The sequence below is a fragment of the Protopterus annectens genome, chromosome 3.part1 (assembly GCF_019279795.1).
Source record: "Protopterus annectens isolate FY-2018-M chromosome 3.part1, PAN1.0, whole genome shotgun sequence".
Lineage (NCBI taxonomy): Eukaryota > Metazoa > Chordata > Ceratodontiformes > Protopteridae > Protopterus > Protopterus annectens.
Genome location: NC_056732.1, coordinates 19,000,888 through 19,022,200, shown reverse-complemented (window position 1 = coordinate 19,022,200; position 21,313 = coordinate 19,000,888). Strand labels below are relative to the sequence as shown.

Sequence of the window (21,313 nt, the reverse complement as noted above, 5' to 3'; positions counted from 1 at the left end):
AAAAACAAAAGAAAGAATATACGGTGAAGGACCAGATGACAAGGCAAGAAATGTGGAAAAAGCATAAATATAGTTGCAAGTATAGAAAACTTCTGGAAGAACCTCATGTTGATCAGGAATGAACGCTGGAATGGTTAAGGAGAGGCAAAGTCAAACCAAGAAATGAAAGGATAATATTGGCAGTCCAAGATAGTGGGCTACGTACACACTGGTTTACAAAGTTCATTGAACATGTGGGAGAAACAGACAGATGTAGGTATTGTAAAACCGATTTGGAAAACCTTGTTGCTGGTTGCGACACACTAATGGCAGAAGTACAGTATACTGAAAGGCATAATAATGTGGCGAGACTGCTGCCCTGGGGCTTGTGCGAACATTATGGTATTGAAGGGGCTGAAAAACACTGGAAACATGAGCCATAAAGCATCATAGAAAATTATGAAGTTTATATCACATGGGATCACCCATTGCCAACGGTTCAAAAGATAGATACTAGAAAACTGGATATAGCAGTCCAGGAAAAGAAGACAAAAGTAGTATTGGTATCGATCATTGAAATCGCCAGCCACTGACTACAATGTCCTGCGTACAGAGAGTCACAAAGTCATAAAATAGCAGGAGCTGCAGACAGAAACGAGAGCAGTGTGGAAGAAAGCTACCCAGACAGTTCCAATAGTAGTAGGAGCAACGGGTCTTATAAAAAAGAATTTACAGTCGTGTTTAGATATGTTACTAATCCATGTAACCCCATACAAATTGCAGAATGAGTCATTACTGGGCACATTGTGGGTGCTGTGAAAAGCACTTTTGGCTGACATCAACAATTGAAACAGTACTAATTTCATGAACTTTAATTGTACTTTGACTTAAGAATGGGGTCCATTCCCATCATGGTATTAGAAACCCAAAAGATTGGGAGAAGTTAGAAAAAAGAGGAAGCCCAAAAAGTTAGAAGTTTGATAAAACAAATTAACACAGTAGTTGGGTGTTTGTAGAGATTCATGTGATATAACAGACGTAAATGTTAGAAGAGTATAGAAGAGGGAACAGATCAACAGAAATACTCAGTAGGGAACAGATCAACAAAAATACTCAAAGATGTGATAAAAGTAATGCATAGTATCATAACAAATCAGGATCTATCGTGCACTATCGCAAGTAAACTAAAAATATCAGCACAGGCAGAAAAACTTAGAAGCTATGAAAATGAATATAAAGGGAAAGTACAAAATAAGTAATTTATTGATGAATTACTTGTGGAGGAAATAAGGCAGTCGAGGTCTTCTCCAATTGTTTTAATGATCAATAAAAGCACAGCAACACGTCACCCAAGAACACTCAATTCCACGATACAAAATACACATGGCTAATATAGTCAAAAAATGCTGTGAATTCCATTTCCGTTCCTATCCATAAAAAACACATATCATCAAGGTATCGTTTGTACATTTTCCAGCACTTCTTATAAGGTGAGTTGATAATAAATTTGTCCTCCCAAGCTGACAGGATAATGTTAGTATAGATGGGGGCACATCTTGCCCCCATTGCTATCCCTTTCTTCTGCTTGAAAAATTTCCCTTCATAGAATAACTGCACCCCTAGCAAAATGGCTAGATGAAATGTTAAAAAAGGTGGTAAAGGAGGGGTCTGGGATAGTGAAAGATTCATGGGACTTATTGCAGAATTTGAATAAGGAAACTTTTGATGAAAACCTTATGTTTATCACTATGGATATAGTTGATCTCTTTTCCTCAATTCCATTTGAAGAAGGCTTACAATGGTTTGAGGAAGCCTTAGTTAATTTTGGAAAATTTACTAACAATGAGTTTAAGTTGATTCTTACACTGATGGAATTGGTTCTAAGTAACAATTTCTTATTCTATGAAGGGGAATTTTTCAAGCAGAAGAAAGGGATAGCAATGGGGGCAAGATGTGCCCCCATCTATACTAACATTATCCTGTCAGCTTGGGAGGACAAATTTATTATCAACTCACCTTATAAGAAGTGCTGGAAAATGTACAAACGATACCTTGATGATATGTGTTTTTTATGGATAGGAACGGAAATGGAATTCACAGCATTTTTTGACTATATTAGCCATGTGTATTTTGTATCGTGGAATTGAGTGTTCTTGGGTGACGTGTTGCTGTGCTTTTATTGATTATTAAAACAATTGGAGAAGACCTCGACTGCCTTATTTCCTCCACAAGTAATTCTGCTTTGGTAAAGTACTGTTTCTTACTTGTCTCCGTTCATTTGCCTAATTTATTGATGACCCAGAAAAGTTTTATAGAGAATTGGGAAACAAGGCAAAAGGAATTGAACCACCACAAAAAAATAAAGAAAAAGGTGCCTTTTGGGGAATTATTTATGAACCTAACAAAGATGCTGAATGGATAGAAAAAGTAAAAGACAGAAATGTGCGAGATATGAAATGGGCCAGAGAGAATTAAACAAAGTTAAGAAAATCTCCTAGTTGGAAAACCCCTGGCCCAGATGCAGTACTTAACTTCTGGCTAAAAGTATTAACGTCTTTACATGAAGATTTAGCCTTGAGTAAGAAGTGCTTTTATGCACACCCCGAGCAGACACCAGCCTGGTTAATAACAGGAAAAACAGTACTCCTGCTTAAGAATGAAACTGCAATTTATCCTAAAAACTATAGACCAATAACTTGCTTTCTGATGATGTAAAAACTATAGACTGGAAATGGATGCCAACAGAGTTTATAGTCATTTAGAAGAAAACTCAATCATGGCAGTAAAACTAAAGGGTAGTAAAAGAAAGTCATATAGAACAAAGGATCATTTGTTGTTAAATAAAGCCTTAATGGAGAACTGTAAAAACAGAAATAATCTAAGTATGGCATGGATAGACTACAGAAAAACATTTGACAGTACTCCACATTCATGGATAAGAGTGCTTAAAAATGTATAAGATACACCCTACACTGATGGATTACATTACAGCGACCATGAAACAATGGCAAACTACTTTGCAGTAAAAGCATGATAAAAGACAAATTATTATTCTAGGGATAAAAATTCAAAGAGGGATTTTCCAGGATGAGACTCTGTCACCGCTGCCCTTTTGTCATGCCCTCAAGCCATTAAATTGTCTGCTTAACAGAGCAGGTCATGGCTACAGTTTGGCTCCCAGAAAACAGTAAAATGTAGACTTTATATTTTTGTGTATTATTTAAAAATGTATAGTTCATTAGAAGAGGAACTGGAAAACACAACTGCAAGTGGTCAAAATTTTTCCTGATCATAAAAGAATGTCATTTGGTCATGATAAATGTGCAAAAGTAACCTTTAAAGCAGGAAAGCTGCAGTAGCAAGAAAACATCAGTTTGTGACAATAATATGATATAAAGGAACTTGAGCAAGAGAGCGTGTATAAATATTTGGGAATTGATGAAGGATCAACAGTAAAACATGAACAAATGCAAATAAAACTTAGGAATATTTTAGAAGACTAAAATTAATACTGAAAACAGTGCTGACATCTAGGAACAAAGTCCAAGCTATAAACCAGTTTGCTCTTCCTGTCCTAACTTATAGCTTTGGAGTGATTGACTGACCCCAACATATGTTGGATCAGTTAGGAAAACAAGGAGGATGCTTCATGCCCATCAAATGATTTATAAAAATTAGTGTATACCAACATTATATATTCCACATTCTGAAGAAGGAGTGGGCCTTCTAGAAACTGATTACATGTATAGATCTGCAGTCGTAGGACTGCATACATATCTGCTGACCACACAAGACCCAAATGTAGTGAAAGTTTTAAAACATGAGAATAAATCTAAGATAACTTCCCTGCTTAGTTTAGCAGAAACATATCGGTGTCAAGCGGGAATGGAAATTAAACTAGAAGTAGATAAAAATCAGGAAACAACTGAATGTGCCAAAAAACAAAATATAAGGTGAAGGACCAGACAAGAAGGCAAGAAATGTGGAACATGCATGTAGCTGCAAGTATAGAAAACTCTTGGAACAACTTCATGTTGTTCAGGATCAAATACAGGAATGGTTAATTAAAAAAGATGAAAGGTTAATAATTAAAAAAGATGAAAGGTTAATATTGGCAGACCAATGTAGTGAATTACATACATGTTGGTTTACAGTGAACATGTGGGAGAAAGACAAATGTAGGTTTTGTAAAAGAGAATTGTAAACAGTTACACATCTTGTTGCTGGTTGTGATGTAGTAATAGCAGGAGGACTGTATGCTGAAAGGCATAATAATGTGTAAAGATTGTTGCACTGGGGATTGTGCAAGCATTATAATATTGAAGTAGCTGAGAAGCATTGGAAACATGAACCACAATGCATTATAGAAAATTAAGAAGTCTATATCGTATGGGATCGCCCACTCTGAAGTTGTCATCATTTACTCTTCAACCTGTGGAACACGGATCCAGGACAGATCCGACTTGGCCGCATTTCTCCAGCATCGGATAAGAGCTCCAAGTTCCTCCCCTAATCATAATGCCCCTGTCTCCTTCCTCCTTTTAGATCTCGTTTGCCGCATCTAACATTCACATTGTGGTCCATGTTCTAAGTGATTTTTTGGTAATTTTTTTCTGGGTTTTCTAGCTGTTTTAGCCCTTTCCATCTCCCCTTTCAATTTTCTTGCTCTTTGCACTCGGGCATTGGTGCTGTTGTAAAAAAAAAAAAAAAAAAAAAATGTTCCCGCTTCTGTCCCCTCTGCTATCTCTCTCGTGTGTGTGGGTGAATGCTTTGCTATCTCCATCCTCATGGTGGAGACACCCAAACAGGGATTTAGAAAGTGCACAGAGAGTGGCAATAAGTTTTCCCCTGCAGATGACCACACTCTGTGCATTGTGTGTTTAGGGGTTCCTCACCTCGATTCCTCCTGCTCGATCTGCGCAGGGTTCAATCCCCTGTGCATTGATCGATAGGAGGAATAAACTTATTCTTAAGTGCCTCCTTAAACCTCCCACTGCGGAGGCCCAAGCTTCCTCTTCAACCGCTTCTGGTCCCCACTTCTGCCCCAGCCTCTGGGACTCAACCTCCTGCCAAGAGGACCAAGGATGGAGAGAAGAACAAACACCGGGATAGGCTGTGGAAGTGGTCCCCCGACGGTCCCTCCTTGGCCGAGCCACCGGCAAAATCTCCCTGGGCCTTGGCTCGATTTCCCCCCGGCTTCGTTCCCTTTGCTTCTCCCTGGAGCCAGAGGTGTCTCTGAGCTGTTCACTGATGTCTGCTTCACTCCACCGGCTGTCTAGACGTTGGTGGCTCTTCTGCTAGGTCCACCCGCAGCCTCTCCAAAGCCAAGGTGGACAGGATGATGCGGAGGTTCATCCGCACGCCGATACAGATGGGAATCTTGCCTGCTCCCTCCCCCTCTGGGACTGGGGGCATGCAGTCTGCTTTCATCCCAATAATTCCTTCTCCCATCTGACCCCCTGTTTCAGAGTCCTCAGGTCCAAGGACCCTTGGTGACAAGCCATCAGCACCGAAGGTACCTGGTACCTCATCGCTGACCATTGCCTTGAGCAGGGTGGCTCTGACAAGCTCGAAGACGTAGCCTTGGCACTGGATCTGAGGGGGTGTTTTTGGCTCAGAGTTTTTCAGAGCCGAGCCTTCCATTCGGAATCTCGCCACCTGGAGATTCAGCTCTGGCTCCCCTGTTGATCCAGAGGATTACGGACACAATTGTAGTCCCAGCTCTAGGGGTTCATTCTCCTTCTGCCATTGACGTGGTGGAGAGGGTTCTCTCGATCCCATCGAGACCCTTGATTATCTCGTTCTCTGAGTCCATCCTAGCTCCCTCTCTCTGGTCTGGATTCTGCCATCCTGCCACCTCAGGGATAGCCTGCTGCCAGTCTGCCCCAGGGAGTTCCCCCACGGGAACAGCTGGATGTTTCGAGTCTTCCCCAGAGACCCCTCCGAGGAGGGTTCTCAAAAATGCACGTGTAAAAGGGGACACATAGACTCTTCACTGGAGTCTCTCATGGAGGAGACTGACTTGGGGGAAGGGTGGGGTTCCCCACAATCACCCCCAGAGGATGTCTCATTTGGAGACATCATGGAGATCCTGTGGCAGCGTAGGGGATGGTCTGCCCAAAAACCTAACCCTGACGAGTCAGTGTTCTTGGAGATGTTTGGCACAGGACGCTCTACTTCCTGAGTGTCCCCTCCCACAGATCCTCTAGTGGATCTTATTACATCTCGGGCATGGATAGAGCCCGATACAGTGGAGCCTATCCGCAAACACCCTGATAAGGTCCTCAGCGCTCCTTCTGATAAACCACACTGATCAAAGGGATCTTCTGTTGATGCCATGGTTGTGGCGGTGGCCACCAGGAAGGAGTTCGCACAGGAGAGCTCCACAATCCATCCACCGGACTGCGAGTCTAGGTCATTAGACCATTTTAGGAAGCGGGTCTAAGCTTCATCAGTGTTCTCTGTACATGCACTGAACTACATGGCACACTTTATTAGGCTTCAGCGAGACCTAGTGAAGGAGGTTGCCGAGTCTACCCCAGGGTCTTTGTTGGCGGAGGATAGAAAGGTTTTCTTCTCTCGAATGGCCACCCTCACCTCCATTGCCAGTACCTTTATGCGGCTTCTATCTTACGCTACCAAGGGCACCACTAGGGCTGCTGGAGCTGGCATTGCCATCAGGAGTCACAACAGGCTCCGACCTTGTACCTTCTCAGAGCACTTCAAGGCATCATTTACAAATGCCTCATACGATGGTCCCAGTCTCTTTGGAAAGGTGGTACACGACACCCTGGTCCAGAGCGAGAAGGATGGGAAGACTTTGTCTGCCTTCAGAATCCACTTCTCAACCCTTCAATGATCCTTCTCCAGGAATCAGCGGGGAGTGAAGAAGATGTGGTTTTGGAAGTCTCAGGGTTATTCCAAGGATGCTCGGGACTCGCTCTCCCCCAGCGGCAGAGGGGGTTCGACACACACCGCCCTCACGGCAGAGGGGGTCCGAAGAACCAAGGGTCTCAGGATTCATTCTCGGACAGGCCCGCGCAGCAGTCTTGAAGGGTTGCCCTGCTGCTCGCCTCTGGAGGCAGTTGGGGTTCAACTTTTGCTCACCCAGCAGCTTGGGAGTCAGTTACAGACGATCACTGGGTGTTGTAGATTATATCTAGAGGATATTCAGTCCCCTTCTTTCAAAGCCCAATTCTGGCCAAACACCTCCTGGGCATTCCACCCACACAAAGAGAGGCAGAAGCAGATGAAATTTCCAAGCTGCTCGAAAAATGTGCCCTTCCCCCCAGATCAGTCCAGATTAGGATTCTATTCCAGGTTCCTTTTACTGCCAAAGAAGATGGGGGACTTAAGACCCATTCTGGCTCTTTCAGCCTTAAACCTGTCGGTTACCAAGACAAGATTGCAGATGGTCACCCTCCAGTCTCTCCTCCCCTTTCTCCAGAAAAATGACTGGATGTGCTCGGTGGATCTTCAGGATGCCTACTATCACATCAAAATGGACAGGTGATCTCGGAGGTTCCTCTGCTTCTGGCTGGGAGCCAATCATTACTAGTTCCGAGCACTACCCTTTGGTCTCAACACAGCCCCCAGGGTGTTCACCAAAGTGATGGTGGTGGTAGTGGCTCACTTGTGGCTGCAGGTCTTCCACATCTTCCGCTACCTGGACGATTGACTCCTTTCCACTCCCTACAGGCTTCAGCGCTGCCAAGACAAGGATTTCCTTATCCAGACTACCAGTTGGGCATCACAATAAATTTCAACAAATCTCTGTTAGAACTGGTTCAAGTTCTAGACTTAATTGGAGCCCAGTTAAATACCATTCAGACCAAGGATTTCTGACACCAGACAGATTTCAGTCCTTTAAACATCATGTCTTGCACATTCTTCAAGTTTCATCTCCTCCAGCAGAGTTTGTTTTAAGGGCGTTCGGGTCCATGGTGGCCACAATGACTCTCGTACCCACAGCTTGGTTTCACATGAGGGTGCTCTAATGGACTCTGGCGGTCCAGTGGTCATTTCTAAATCTACCATTGTCATAGCCTGTTAGTCTGTCATGAGCATGCAGGGATTCTTTTCTCTGGTGGATTCAGTCCTCAGACCTTCTTTGCTGTTGCCCATTTATTCTTCCCTCCCCCCTGACCATGGACGCCTCCCTACTCAGGTGTGGGGGGGGGCATTGCTTGGGAAGGACAGTTCAAGGCACATGGTCTCCCTGGAGGCCCATTTGGATGTCAACTTCCTGGAGATGAGGGTGGTGCTATTGGCATTGCAAGCTCTTCATGCCTATCTTCCCCTAGGGATTGCCATCCAGGCAGACAATATGTCGATAGTCTGGTACATCAGTAAACAGGGGGACTGGTCTTATCCCCTTTGCCATGAAGCCATGAGATTGTGGGAGTGGGCGATCTTGACTGGCCGTTTTCTGGTGGCAATGCACATTCTGTTGAGGTACAACATTCTAGAGGACAGGCTCAGCAGGTCTATACTGATGCCTTACGGGTGGTGTCTGAATCCTTCAGTAGCGAAACAGATCTTTCTAAAGTGGGGTCAGCCTTGCTGTGATCTCTTCACCTCTCCTTCCAACGCGAAGTGCAGCGAGTTCTTTGCTCTGAACCCCTCCTTGGGGGGAGTTCCCCAGAGACGCTCTGGTTCATGCTTGGCCCTCCGGTCTTTTCTGTGCTTATTCTCCTATTTCCCTCATACCAAAACTCGTTCAGAAAGCGCAACGGCTGGGGAGCTCAGTCATTCTCATTTGCCCCTTTTGGCCTTCCAAGTATGGTTCCCTTCTCTGTGGTCTCATGTAATGTGTCCTCCCTGGATGTTGGATCCGGTTCTGCATCTGATTTCACAACCCTCATGGATTCCACATCCAGATCTGGCCAGTCTGAAGCTCACCGCTTGGCTGCTCCAGTTCCCATGATAGTTAGGAATCCCGGGCTATCTTCTCCAGTTAAGAAGATTTTGGTAGCAGCTCATAAATCTTCCACAAGGAATGTTTATTCGAGTAAGTGGAAACATTTATCAATTTGGGCATCTCATTGTGATTTAGATCCCTTCACTGGTCTGGTTCCTGTTATCTTAGAGTTTCTGGCAGGTATTTTTCAACAGGGCACCAGTTTCTCTATGGTTAAAGTAAAGCTGGCGGCTATTTGTAATTTCCACATAGGGGATAAGTCACCTTTTCTAGCCTCTTCTAAGCTCTGTAAAGCCTTCTTGAAGTGTACTTTTCTTCTTAGGCTACTGATCAAGGACCCTATGCTTCCTTGGGACCTTACATTGGTCCTTCAAGCCTTGGTTTCTTCCCCCTTTGAACCCGCTGCTTCAGTGGATCTGCAGTTCCTGTCTTGGAAGACACCCTTCCTGATTGCTATTACTTCAGCTAAAAGAGTGTCAGAGCTTCAGGCCTTATCGATTAAGCCTCCTTACATGATTTTCCATAAAGAGCACTAATCCTTCCATGTTAAGTTGTCCAATCTTGCCTTCATTCTTGCTGGACACAGCCACTTTCTATAGCTCGAGAGCTCTTTACTGGCTTGAAGCTACTCCGTATCCCAGAATGCCCAGCGTCAGCTACCCAGATTTCATTTGCCACTTTAGCTGCGAGGTTGCGTCAATACTGGCTCAGGCTTAGTATCACTTTTTTCTCTTTTTAAAGTTAAATAATTTACTTGAAAAGTTAGTATTTTTTCTCTGTTTATAGTAGTTTGTAAGTTTATTTAGTCGTAAACTCCTTATCTTGTCCTTTGTTGTATTTTTGTGCTGTGTTGGCCACTGAAGTAATTTAAGTTAGAGAGCCCCCCCCCCCCCTTAAGGACAGCCATTTAAGTTAGAGGCTCTCCTCTAAGATTTTTATCAATATAATTTTTTTATTATTGTAGTGTGGCTTTTTGTGTTGCTTCCTTTTTTTCTCATAATGTCCAAGGAAGTTAAAACCTCAGGGTTTAAAAAGTGTGAATTAAAGCTGTCAGAAGATGTCTCTGACAAATGGGCACACTAGTTGTGTGTACAGCTTCGGGGCTGTGCACCTGCAAGACTCTTGCTCTATTTGTCATGCCTTTAGTCCAAGGGTCCTGCAGGAGCGGAAAAACAAGCTAATCCTCCATGGATTGTTGAAACAGGATTCTCCGGCTAAAGCATCTCAGCCAGTGAAATCTTTGAAGTTAGTCAAGCCGTTGGCTCCGTGTTCGGAACTGACCTGTGAGCTTGACAGACCAAGTGTGTCGGTGCTTTCTAGCAGAGACAAGACTACTCCTCCGTCAGCTCCAGCTGTTACCTCGGAGCCACAAATGAGCTAGGTCACCTTCATTGGAGCCAATTCGCTCGTTGCCACAATCACCATTACTTTAGAGCATAGCCAGTCATCGCTCATCTTCCCACTCCTCTCAATCCTCAAGGTTATCGGCTCAGGACGTGGAGAGAATGGTCAGTAGGTTGCTGAAGTCACAGGCCCTTGCAAAATTGCTTTCGAGCCTGCCTCAACAGGCCTCGGATCCATCCACTTCGATATCGATTCCTCCTCTGACTATGCTTAGTTCGGAGCCGGAGTCCATGGACGTTCCGATAGTGGTTCCTTCGGCTCCGATGAAATCCTCTTTGGCTCCGATTATGGCTTCGATTACCTCGGTTCTTCCTTCCATCGAGGTATCTGGGCACCAAAGCTCTCTCGTTGGCTCCGAGGGGGGAAGTGGCATCGGACCCTTGTCCGACCCCGCTCTCCCTCTCGGAGCATCAGCTCAGTTGAGCTCGGCTCCCACATTGACCTCGGAGCCATCGCCCTCGGCGCAGAGTGGGATTCCTGCCTCTTAGGAGCTGGAGCCCTCTTTATGTCGAGACCGTGACGCTTTTGAGGTTATGCGGAGAGTGCTGTCCCCACAGACGGCCCCACTATCGGTCCCATCGGCTCTGTCCCCTTCGGTGCCTGTGCCAACCTTTGCTCCTCCTCCAGCCCCAAAGCGTAGGGAACCTATGCCCCAGGACACCCCATTGGGTGAACCCTCTTTTTCCGAAACCTCCCCATAGCATTCTGAGCAGGCTTCCCAGAAGAAAAAGTTCAAGAGGAAGCACCAAGACTCCCCTGAGTCTGTCACCTCAGATACAGACCTGGATGAATCGGAGGGGTCCCCAAGGTCCCCCTCTGAAGAGGTTTCCTTTTTGGACATCCTTGAGATGTTTAGGCAGAGGCGTAGCTGGACTTCCCTAGCCCCCTCCATGGATGAGTCTGTATACCTGGACGCATTTGGTTCCTGACCTTCCACCTCCTGGGTGCCTCCGCTTTCTGATCCACTCATGTCCGTAGTGTCTCGAAAGGCTTGATCAGCTCCAGATTCCATGGAACCTGTCCCGAGGAGACCTAATAAATTTATCACAGCTCCCCAAGACAAACAATTCCTGACTAAAGGTGTCCGAGTTGATGCCATGGTGGTAGCAACAGCCACAAAGAGAGAGTTAGCTAAAACCTCCTCATCTGTCCATCCATCGAATAAAGAATATCGTAAGATGGACAGATATGAGAAGCGAATGTTTTCATCCGAGACCTTCTCCCTTAGGTCCCTGAACTATCTTTCCCATTTTACTAGACTTCAGAGGAATCTCCTAAAAGAGCTTGGAGATACCCTACAAGATCCCACAGCTGATTGAGCTTCAGCCAAGGTAGCTACCCAGCTGACGACCTTAAATTCAGTAGTCAACTCCTCCATGCAGCTTATTTCATACGCAGCCGATGGAGCGAGCAGAGCTGCAGGAACAGGAGTGGCTCTTAGGAGACATTCTTGGCTGCTGCTGTGTCAGTTTGCAGAATCTTTCAGAGCATCCTTCACCAGTACCCCCTTTGATGGCTCCTCTGTCTTTGGGCCTCAGGTGAAAGACACGCTTACCAGATGCCAGCAGGAAGGCAAGATGCTCTCTGATTTGAGAGTCCTTTTTTTTCACTCCTACCAGACCATACCCAATGGGTCAGAAGGGTGGAAAGATGTGGTTTTGAAAATCCCAGGGATCCTTGCCTGACGTACGTGGTGATTTTTTTCCCCCAGAGGCAGAGGGGGAAACAATAACAATGGTAGACGCCACCCTTGTGGCAGAGGGGGTCTGCAAAATCAGGGTGACAGAGATACGTTCTCTTCCAAACCCTATCAACATCCCTGAAGGTATGCCTGACTGCTCAACTCTGGAGGCAGTCGGGTGAAGGCTTTCATTGTACCCAATTGCCTGACAAAATATTACAAAAGACAAATGAGTACTATCCATTATATCCGGAGGTTACAAAATTCCCTTCCATCACTTCCCTCTTGTTTCAAAAAAATCCATCCCAGATGTTCCACCCAGTCTTTGGGATCAGGCAGTCACAGAAGTTTCAAGACTGATGGAAAAAAGAGCCATCCAGGAAGTCCCCGCATTCCAAGTAGGATCCGGAACTTACTCAAGATTCTTTTTAGTGCCGAAAAATATAGGGGACTGGAGACCAGTTCTGGATCTCAGCAGATTAAACAAATCTGTACAAAAAGAAAAGTTCCGGATGGTGACACTGCAGTCCATTCTCCCCTTTCTGGGTCAGAACAATTGGATGTCCTGCATAGATCTTCAGGACGCGTACTACCATATAAAAATGGACAGACAGTCCAGAAAATTTCTACGCTTCCGGCTAGGGGCCAGTCATACACCACAGCCCCCCAGGGTGTTCACCAAATGCATGGCAGTAGTTACGGCTCACCTGAGACATCTAGGATTCCAGGTGTTTCCTTATCTAGACGACTGGCTCCTCACTGCTACCACCAGGCAACAACTTAGAGGCACGAGATTACACCATCACATCCTGTGTTCAACTAGGCATCACAATAAACTTAGAAAAATCTGCCTTGTTGCCCTGTCACTCTATTACATACATAGGAGCAGAGCTAGACACAAGAAAAATGATTGTAAAATTGCCTCAGGAAAGAGTTTCCATTATTCGACAACAGGTGTCACTTCTCCTGAGAAGCAAAAGAATTCAAGTCAGATATGTTTTTCAAGCTCTAGGGTCCATGGCAGCAGCCATTCTTCTAGTTCCCTTAGCACGCTTTCACATGAGAATCATTCAGTGGCTTCTTTTCACACAGTGGTCTTTCCAGGAATTACCTATGTCTCACATGACGCTAATTACGAAATCTTGCAAAAGACACCTTACCTGGTGGATGGTCTCCCCACTAGTGACTCAGGGCAGACCTTTCATGGAATCCCATCCAGTCGCCACAGTGACCACGGACGCTTCCCTGATAGGGTGGGGAAGGGCATTATCTAGGGAAGAAGGTCCAAGGCACGTGGCAACCTCACGAGTACCACTTGCACATCAATGTCCTGGAGATGAGAGCGGTGCTCCTAGCGTTGCAAACTCTTCAAGACTCTCTCCCTGCTGGGACTATTGCAGTACAGACGGACAACATGTCAGTGGTTTGGTACATCAACAAACAGGGTGGAACCAGGTCTTACCCCTTGTGCTGAGATGCCTTCAGACTGTGGCAATGGGGGATTTCCTCCCAACGTTTTCTGACAGCAATGTATATCCCTGGGACATCCAGTGTAATAGTGGACAGGCTCAGCAGGGCTATTCTCATGCCTCACGAATGGTCTCTGAAACAGGAAATTGTGGATCTTATTTTCCACAAATGGGGCCAGCCTTGCTGTGATCTCTTTGCCTCTCCCCTCAACAACAAATGCAGCATCTACTTCTCCCTTGTTCCTCTTCCAGGTCAGACACCCAGGGACGCTCTAGTCCATGATTGGCCTCAGGGACTCCTTTATGCATTTCCCCCTTCCCCCTAATTCCAAAAGTCATTCAGAAAGCAAAATCGTTGGGTTGCAAGATGATCCTCATTGCCCCCTATTGGCCTGGACAGATTTGGTTTCCGTTCCTTCACCCCCACCTTCTAGCCCAGTCTTGGGTTCTGGACCCAGTGCTGGGCCTCTTGATTCATCAATCAGGCGGGTTACACCAATCCCTCCAATCTCTCAAGCTCACAGCTTGGTTTCTCCACTTCCAATCTTAGCCAGGCTCCCCAATATTTCCCTAGCAATGCGTGATATTGTTTCCTCCCATAAGACAACTACAAGGAAAGTTTATGCTAGCAAATGGAAAAGATTCTCTTACTGGGTAGAATCCAGGAATTTAGATCCTTTTACAGCTCCTGTATACGAAATTTTGGATTTCTTAGCAGAACTGTTTCAGTCTGGTGCAGCTGCTGCTACCATCAGAGTACAACTAGCTGCCATTTCAAATTTTCACATCGGAGTTTTTAACTCAAGCATAATGTCTCACAAACTCTGTAAGGCCTTCATGAGAGGTACATCTCTACTTAGACCCCAGTGAGAGAGCCCCTTCCATCTTGGGATCTCAGTTTGGTTCTGGCCTCCTTGATACTGCCATCCTTTGAACCAGTAGCAATTTATCTCTTGGAAAACTCTCTTCCTAGTTGCTATTACTTCTGCCAGACGTGTTTCAGAACTCCATGCCCTATGTGTTCGCCCTCCATACCGGGTTTTTCACAAAGACAGAGTTTCTCTGAGAACCAACCCATCTTTTCTACCTAAAGTTTGTTCAGAACACAGTTTGAATCAATCCATTGAACTTCCAGTCTTTTTCCCTAATCATTCCAACAAGGCAGAATATAGATTACACCAATTGGATGTGCATAGACAACTATGTTTCCATCTCCATAGAACTAAAGAGCTGAGAAAATCAGATCAGTTGTTCCTTTCATTTGCTAACAACAAACAAGGCCATCCAGTTTCTAAAGTAACCTTGTCAAAATGGTTATCAGACACCATTGCCTATACTTACCGTTTGCGACAAAAAGATCTTCCAGCAAGACCCAAAGGTCATTCAACCAGGTCAGTAGCTACTTCGGTAGCTTTTCAATCTAGATTGCCCATAGATTCAATTTGTGCAGCAGCTACTTGGGTAGATCCTCATACATTTATTTCTCATTACAAAGTTGATGTGGTCTCCCGGGGCTGGGCTTCCATTGGTTCCCCGGTTCTGAAGAGTCTGTTCCAATGAGCCACCCATGATTGAAGTGCTAGGGACGCTGTCCCATCCAGCAAGAACAAAGGCGAGATTGGACAACTTAACATAAAGAAGTTATGTAACTACCATAACTTTCCATGTTAGTTGTCCTTCATCTCGCCTTCCTTCTTGTGTCCCTCCCTCCTTCCCCCTTCCTTGAGGATTGAAAGGAGTTTTTCAATGGTTTCACTGGCTAACTTGTTTTGTTCTTTGTTGCTTTCAAAGCAAACCGTGACAATTTACTGTATATCCAAGTTTAATAATAATGGGTTATCTTTTATGATTATGTCTAGTGTGAGCTATCTCAAACGAGATCTGGGTAGCTGACACTGGGCATTCTGGGTTAAGGGATAGCATCGAGCCAGTAAAGAGCTCTCAAGCTATAGAAAGTGGCCGAGTTGGAGCCGAGGATCGGCTCTGAACCCATCCAGCAAGAAGGAAGGTGAGATGAAGGACATCTAACATGGAATGTTATGGTAGGTACATAACTTCTTTTTTCTGCTGAAAGTGGCCTCAGAATCAAACATCAATCAGGTTATCAACCTCCCTGTCTTCTTATCGAACTTTCAGAATAAGAGAGAGTATAAATTGCACCTGCTGGATATTCATAGACAATTACATTTTTACCTACACAGAACAAAGACCTTTAACAAGTCCGATCAACTTTTCATTTCCTAGTCTAAGCCCTTTTTAGGGAAACCTGTATCAAAGGTCACCATATTGCTCATTGGATTTTTCAATGTATACTCTTGGTGTATTCAACCAAAGGATAGTCTCCGCCAGGTCAAGTTAAGGCGCATTCTACTAGGTCTATGGCTACTTCAGCTGCCTTTTGGTCCAGAGTTTCCTTGGATGACATGTGCTCTACCGCTACCTGGGCATCTTCACATACTTTCATCTCCTATTACAAGTTGGATCTTCTCTCCAGTAGCAGGGCATCCTTTGGCTCCACCGTGTTACGGAATATCCTGACATGAGGGCCTCCCAGTTGTTTGATAGCTGGGGAATCTGTCCCATAGGTGGAAAAGCAAATGATGACAACTTCAGATAAAGAAGATACATACTCACCATAATGTTCCATGTGAGTTGTTGCTCTTCATTTGTCTTCAACCATCCCTCTGTCCTTCCCCTTGCCTTACATGGGCTGTGTGGTGGTCTGGCTGGAAAAAACATGGCCCTTTCTTTGGCATAACTGGTCATTTCTTATGATACTATCTGGGTTATGGTACCAAGGGGTAAGGCATTGTGTCAGGTTGGGTTGCTATGGTGGGCAGCAAACTCGATCTGAAGGGAGGAAGGAGACAGGGGCATTGTGGGTAGGGGGAGGAGCTTGGAGCTCAGATCGGATGCTGGAGAAATCCGTCCAAGTCAGATCCGTCCCAGATCTGTGTCCCACAGGTTGAAGACAAATGAAGAGCAATGACTCATATGGAACATTATGTTGAGTACATAATTTCTTTTTACCAACCGGATATAGTAGTCCATGAAAAGAAGACAAAAGTAGCATTGATCACTGAAATTGCTACACCCAGTGACCACAGTGTCTTAAGTGATAAAACAGCAGGATTTGCAGACAGGAGCGAGGGCAAGGTGGCAGAAGAATACCCAGAGAATTTCAGCAGTAGTAGGAGCAATGGGTCTTATAAAAAAGAATTTACAATTGTATTTACATGTGTTACCAATGCATGTACCTCTGTATGAATTGCAGAAGGAGTCAGTACTGCGCACATTGCAGGTGCTGCAAAGAGCACTTCTGCTTAACATTAAAGATTGAAACAATACTAATTTCATGAACTTTATAATGGGGTCTATTCCCGTCATAGTATTAGAAACCCAAAAGGCTTGGAGAAATTAGAGGGAAGCTTACCAGTATGGTAAAACCATGTTTATCTTATTAAACGTAATAGGAAATGAATAAGTGAGCATATGTTGAAAAGTACAAGGAAGATGAGTCTAGGGTAATATTCACAGGGTGGGTGCAGATATCCATGTACCACATGAGCAGATGCTTATTGTGGCTTTCAACTTAAAATGCAAGTTAAATGACAATGTTATAACTGTGTATGGCATGGGCAGTGGGCAGATTTCTGCACTGCATGACTTTGGGCTTTCTTTTCTCTAGATAGTAGAAAAGCTTTTACCGAGCCTATTGCACAACACAAGATGTGTACTTTTTATTTAATGTGATGTATGTTGAACTGTATTTGCCAATTGAAATCTTATGACTTAATGTGTTTGAAGAATGGACTGTTAATATATAAATATATCAACTGATACAAGTACTTAGATTACATAAAAAGATATTATCTATAGATGTAGATAAACAGACACAGTGTGTGTGTGTGTGTGTGTGTGTGTGTGTGTGTGTGTACATCATGCCTTCTGGTAATTGCAGTTAATAACACATGCAGATTGTTACTATCTAGGTGAATTCAAATATTTTCTGTGTCGGCTTCATAGGTGATAAGTTGCCTTCTAAGTGTAATGGAAGATGCAGATCAATTAGTTTCAAAGAAAAAAATTGTCATCTTCTTGTAATATTCTAACTGTTGTTTCATGTAGCAGATAAGTCTGTTTTCTTTGCAAAACTGGGTTACTGAATATGTAACTAGATAAATTGAAATGCTCTGTTGCTGTTTTCTATTTAGGTTATCCTGAGCCAGAACATTTCTGCTGGGAAAAATATTTAAATGATACTGGCACTTCTGCAGCTCCAGTTGGTGCTTTTAAGGAGGTTAGTGATTAATAACTCTCTTCTGGGTGTTTTATAATGTTTGCTAGACTTCCAGACAATCCCTACGTGTGTGTGTGTGTGTGTGTGTGTGTGTATATATATATATATATATGTATATATATATATATAAATATATATATAAATATATCTATATCTTTATCTGTATATATATATATATATATATATATATATGTGTGTGTATGTATGTATGTGTATATTTTTATCTGCATATTTATGTATATGTGTATGTATGTATATATCTATATTATATCTTTGTCGAGCGGGGTTGGTTGTTATGTACCCTTGATGTGTCTGCCCTATATATTAATATACCACACTGGGCAGGCCTGTTAGCATTACAACATTGGCTAACAATATCGGAACTCTACCCACCAGGTTTTAACACGTTTCTTTTGGGATTAACTGAGCATGTACTAACCAAGAATGTATTCTACTATCAGGATTGTTGTTATCTGCAGATGCAGGGTACCGCTATGGAGGCTTCATTTGCCCATATATATGCCGATCTTTTTATGGCATATTTGGAAGAACAATTGATTTACGATCCCCTTCACAATCTGTATTTGTCCGAGACTGACATTTGGCTTTGTTATTTGGATTACTGCTGGCTAGTATGGAGAGCTGATGTTGCATTTTTAAATGAATTTTTGGATTACATCAATAGCAACAAATGGGGGTATTCATTTTACATGCAACTTTGATCTAAACCAGATAATCTTTTTGGATGTTCTGGTCAATGGGAAACCTGATCACACATTGGACACACAGGTTTACCGGAAATTTCCGGAATATAACGCCTTGTTGCATGCCTCTAGTCATCACCCACCCCACATTATACGCAACATACCTAAATCCCAATTTATGAGAATCAAGCATATTTGCTCAGATTCTAACACTTATGAACAGCATAGGAGTGACCTGGTGGGTAGATTCAGGGCAAAGGGGTACAAGTCTGGCACCATTACCATGGCTTGTAGGGAGGTATCTTCATTAGGTGGACAGGATCTGATGAGATATAAGGATAGGACCTCTCCCCAAGACTCACATATCAGATTTATTACTACTTATGGACACAACACACACACTTTTACAAGTGATTCAACGTAATTGGAACATCTTGATGGGAGATGTCAGGCTTGCCATATGTTGCCGGAGAGATGCCCTTTGGGTTATAGGAGAGGTCAGGCTTGCCCATATGTTACCGGAGAGATGCCCTTTGGGTTATAGGAGATGTCAGGCTTGCCCATATGTTGCCGGGGAGATGCCCTTTGGGTTATAGGAGAGGTCAGGCTTGCCCATATGTTACCGGAGAGATGCCCTTTGGGTTATAGGAGAGGTCAGGCTTGCCCATATGTTACCGGAGAGATGCCCTTTGGGTTATAGGAGAGGTCAGGCTTGCCCATATGTTGCCGGAGAGATGCCCTTTGGGTTATAGGAGAGGTCAGGCTTGCCCATATGTTACCGGAGAGATGCCCTTTGGGTTATAGGAGAGGTCAGGCTTGCCCATATGTTACCGGAGAGATGCCCTTTTGGTTATAGGAGAGGTCAGGCTTGCCCATATGTTACCGGAGAGATGCCCTTTGGGTTATAGGAGAGGTCAGGCTTGCCCATATGTTGCCGGAGAGATGCCCTTTTGGTTATAGGAGAGGTCTGGCTTGCCATATGTTGCCGGAGAGATGCCCTTTTGATTATAGGAGAGGTCAGGCTTGCCATATGTTATCGGAGAGATGCCCTTTGGGTTATAGGAGAGGTCAGGCTTGCCCATATGTTGCCGGAGAGATGCCCTTTGGGTTATAGGAGAGGTCAGGCTTGCCCATATGTTGCCGGAGAGATGCCCTTTGGGTTATAGGAGAGGTCAGGCTTGCCCATATGTTGCCGGAGAGATGCCCTTTGGGTTATACGAGAGGGAGAACGTTGGGCTCTTTTTTTTATTCATTACAAAACTGGGTTCTTGGATGCTCAGTCACAATGTCAAACAACACTTATGGGGGATCCTCTGATTGGGCGTTTCCCATGTGGGCAGTGTATTCATTGCATCTGGATGGATAAGACCAAAGAATTCACTAGCAGGAATACTGGTCAGGTCTGTGATATCAAGTTCTTTGCTAATTGCTCTAGTGAATGGTTGGTTTACCTGGCTGCCTGCTCATGTTCTACGTTTTATGTAGGACAGACTTTGAGACCTGTGAAACTCCATATTAGTGAACACATTAGTGATATTAAAAACAAAAAAGCAAGTAGTGCTCTGTATAAGCATGTTTTAAATCACCCTACAGCCAATTTCAGATTTACTGTTATAGATAGTCATTGGTAAGAAAGGGAGCAAAGCTGGTTGGCACAATATATTAAACTTGAAAGAAAGAAAATGAATTATTAAATTGGGGGGTGGGTTATTCCCCCCTGGGCTAAATGAGCAATTGTGACCAGTCATGTTCTCCTACCAGTTAACTGTTGTATATATATCATGTGGCTATTTGTGGAAGTTTTGTTACACTGAGAAAGGCTATGTAAATGTGTGCCGAAACCGGTCTGTTTATTGTCACATTAAAATATATTTTTTACACACCACCTTGGGCTGGCATTACTTTTTTGGACCAGTTTTATCCTCCCAACTATTTTCTGTGGTTACCAAGCATTCTTTAATTACCTCCACCTCATAATGATTATTTTTGCCCCGGTTAATGGTCTTCTGTCTGCTACTTACATATCTTAACAGATCTTCGCTAGCAGATAAGCCTGGTCAGTCATTCGGATATATTTTGTGGTGATATCCTTCTAGAAGATGTTTTCATTTATTACTGCTACTGGACTCCCATCTCCTGTATGATATGTGATAAGCCCGAACTTCGCAAGCCTTCAGAAAACAAGATTTTACAGTGGAAGTTCAGTCTTTTTTTGGGAGATGGGGGGGGGGGGGGTTTAAAGCCACCCTTCGAATTGCACAGGGTTTTGCCCTGTGTAACCCCATTCCTATAATCACTTCTGAGGTCATTACTCACTACAACGCAGAGAAAAATGAAAGCATAGACTTTGGAAAAGAGGATTTTTTGCACTGAGATATGGTTACAGAAATGTCCATCACTAGTTATTGCTTCTCTTGGTTACATAGAACCATAAAAATGGATAGGCAGAGTCGGTAACTCTTTTCTTTTCAAACAAGCTTCCAAAATCATAAAGAACAAAGTAGTGAAAATGTTAATGTGTATAAATACGAGATGAAAGCTGCCCCTTCACATACACATATACCAAATATGGCTTTTCTTTCCACTTTTTTCTCTCCATTTGAGACACTTGGCAACATTCTTGAATTTTCGGGTCTATATTATATAAGCGAACGAACTGAATTGTGAACACTGTATAACCGACCAACAATCCCCGAAAACCCAAAATGTCGAACACACGGATCAGTGATATTTTTCCCAGGGAAAAAAATTGCTGATCTGTTAAAAAAAAAAAAAAAAAAAAGTCAAAACACAAAATAAAGTGGGTGGCTTTGCCTCCACACACCCTGTACTTAAATATACCAACTCTCAGATCGC

At 43.8% G+C, this 21,313-nt stretch overlaps 1 protein-coding gene across 3 annotated transcripts in view; it reads left to right on the top strand.

Annotated features, from left to right (window-relative positions):
• L3MBTL4 (L3MBTL histone methyl-lysine binding protein 4) overlaps nucleotides 1-21,313 on the top strand; it is a 2,903,854-nt gene that overhangs the window by 1,499,385 nt on the left and 1,383,156 nt on the right. For all 3 annotated transcript variants that reach the window (XM_044066510.1, XM_044066511.1, XM_044066512.1), the window contains one exon: nucleotides 17,668-17,753. In XM_044066510.1, coding sequence (XP_043922445.1) covers nucleotides 17,668-17,753 — 86 coding nt within the window. The remainder of the gene's footprint in view (nucleotides 1-17,667; nucleotides 17,754-21,313) is intronic.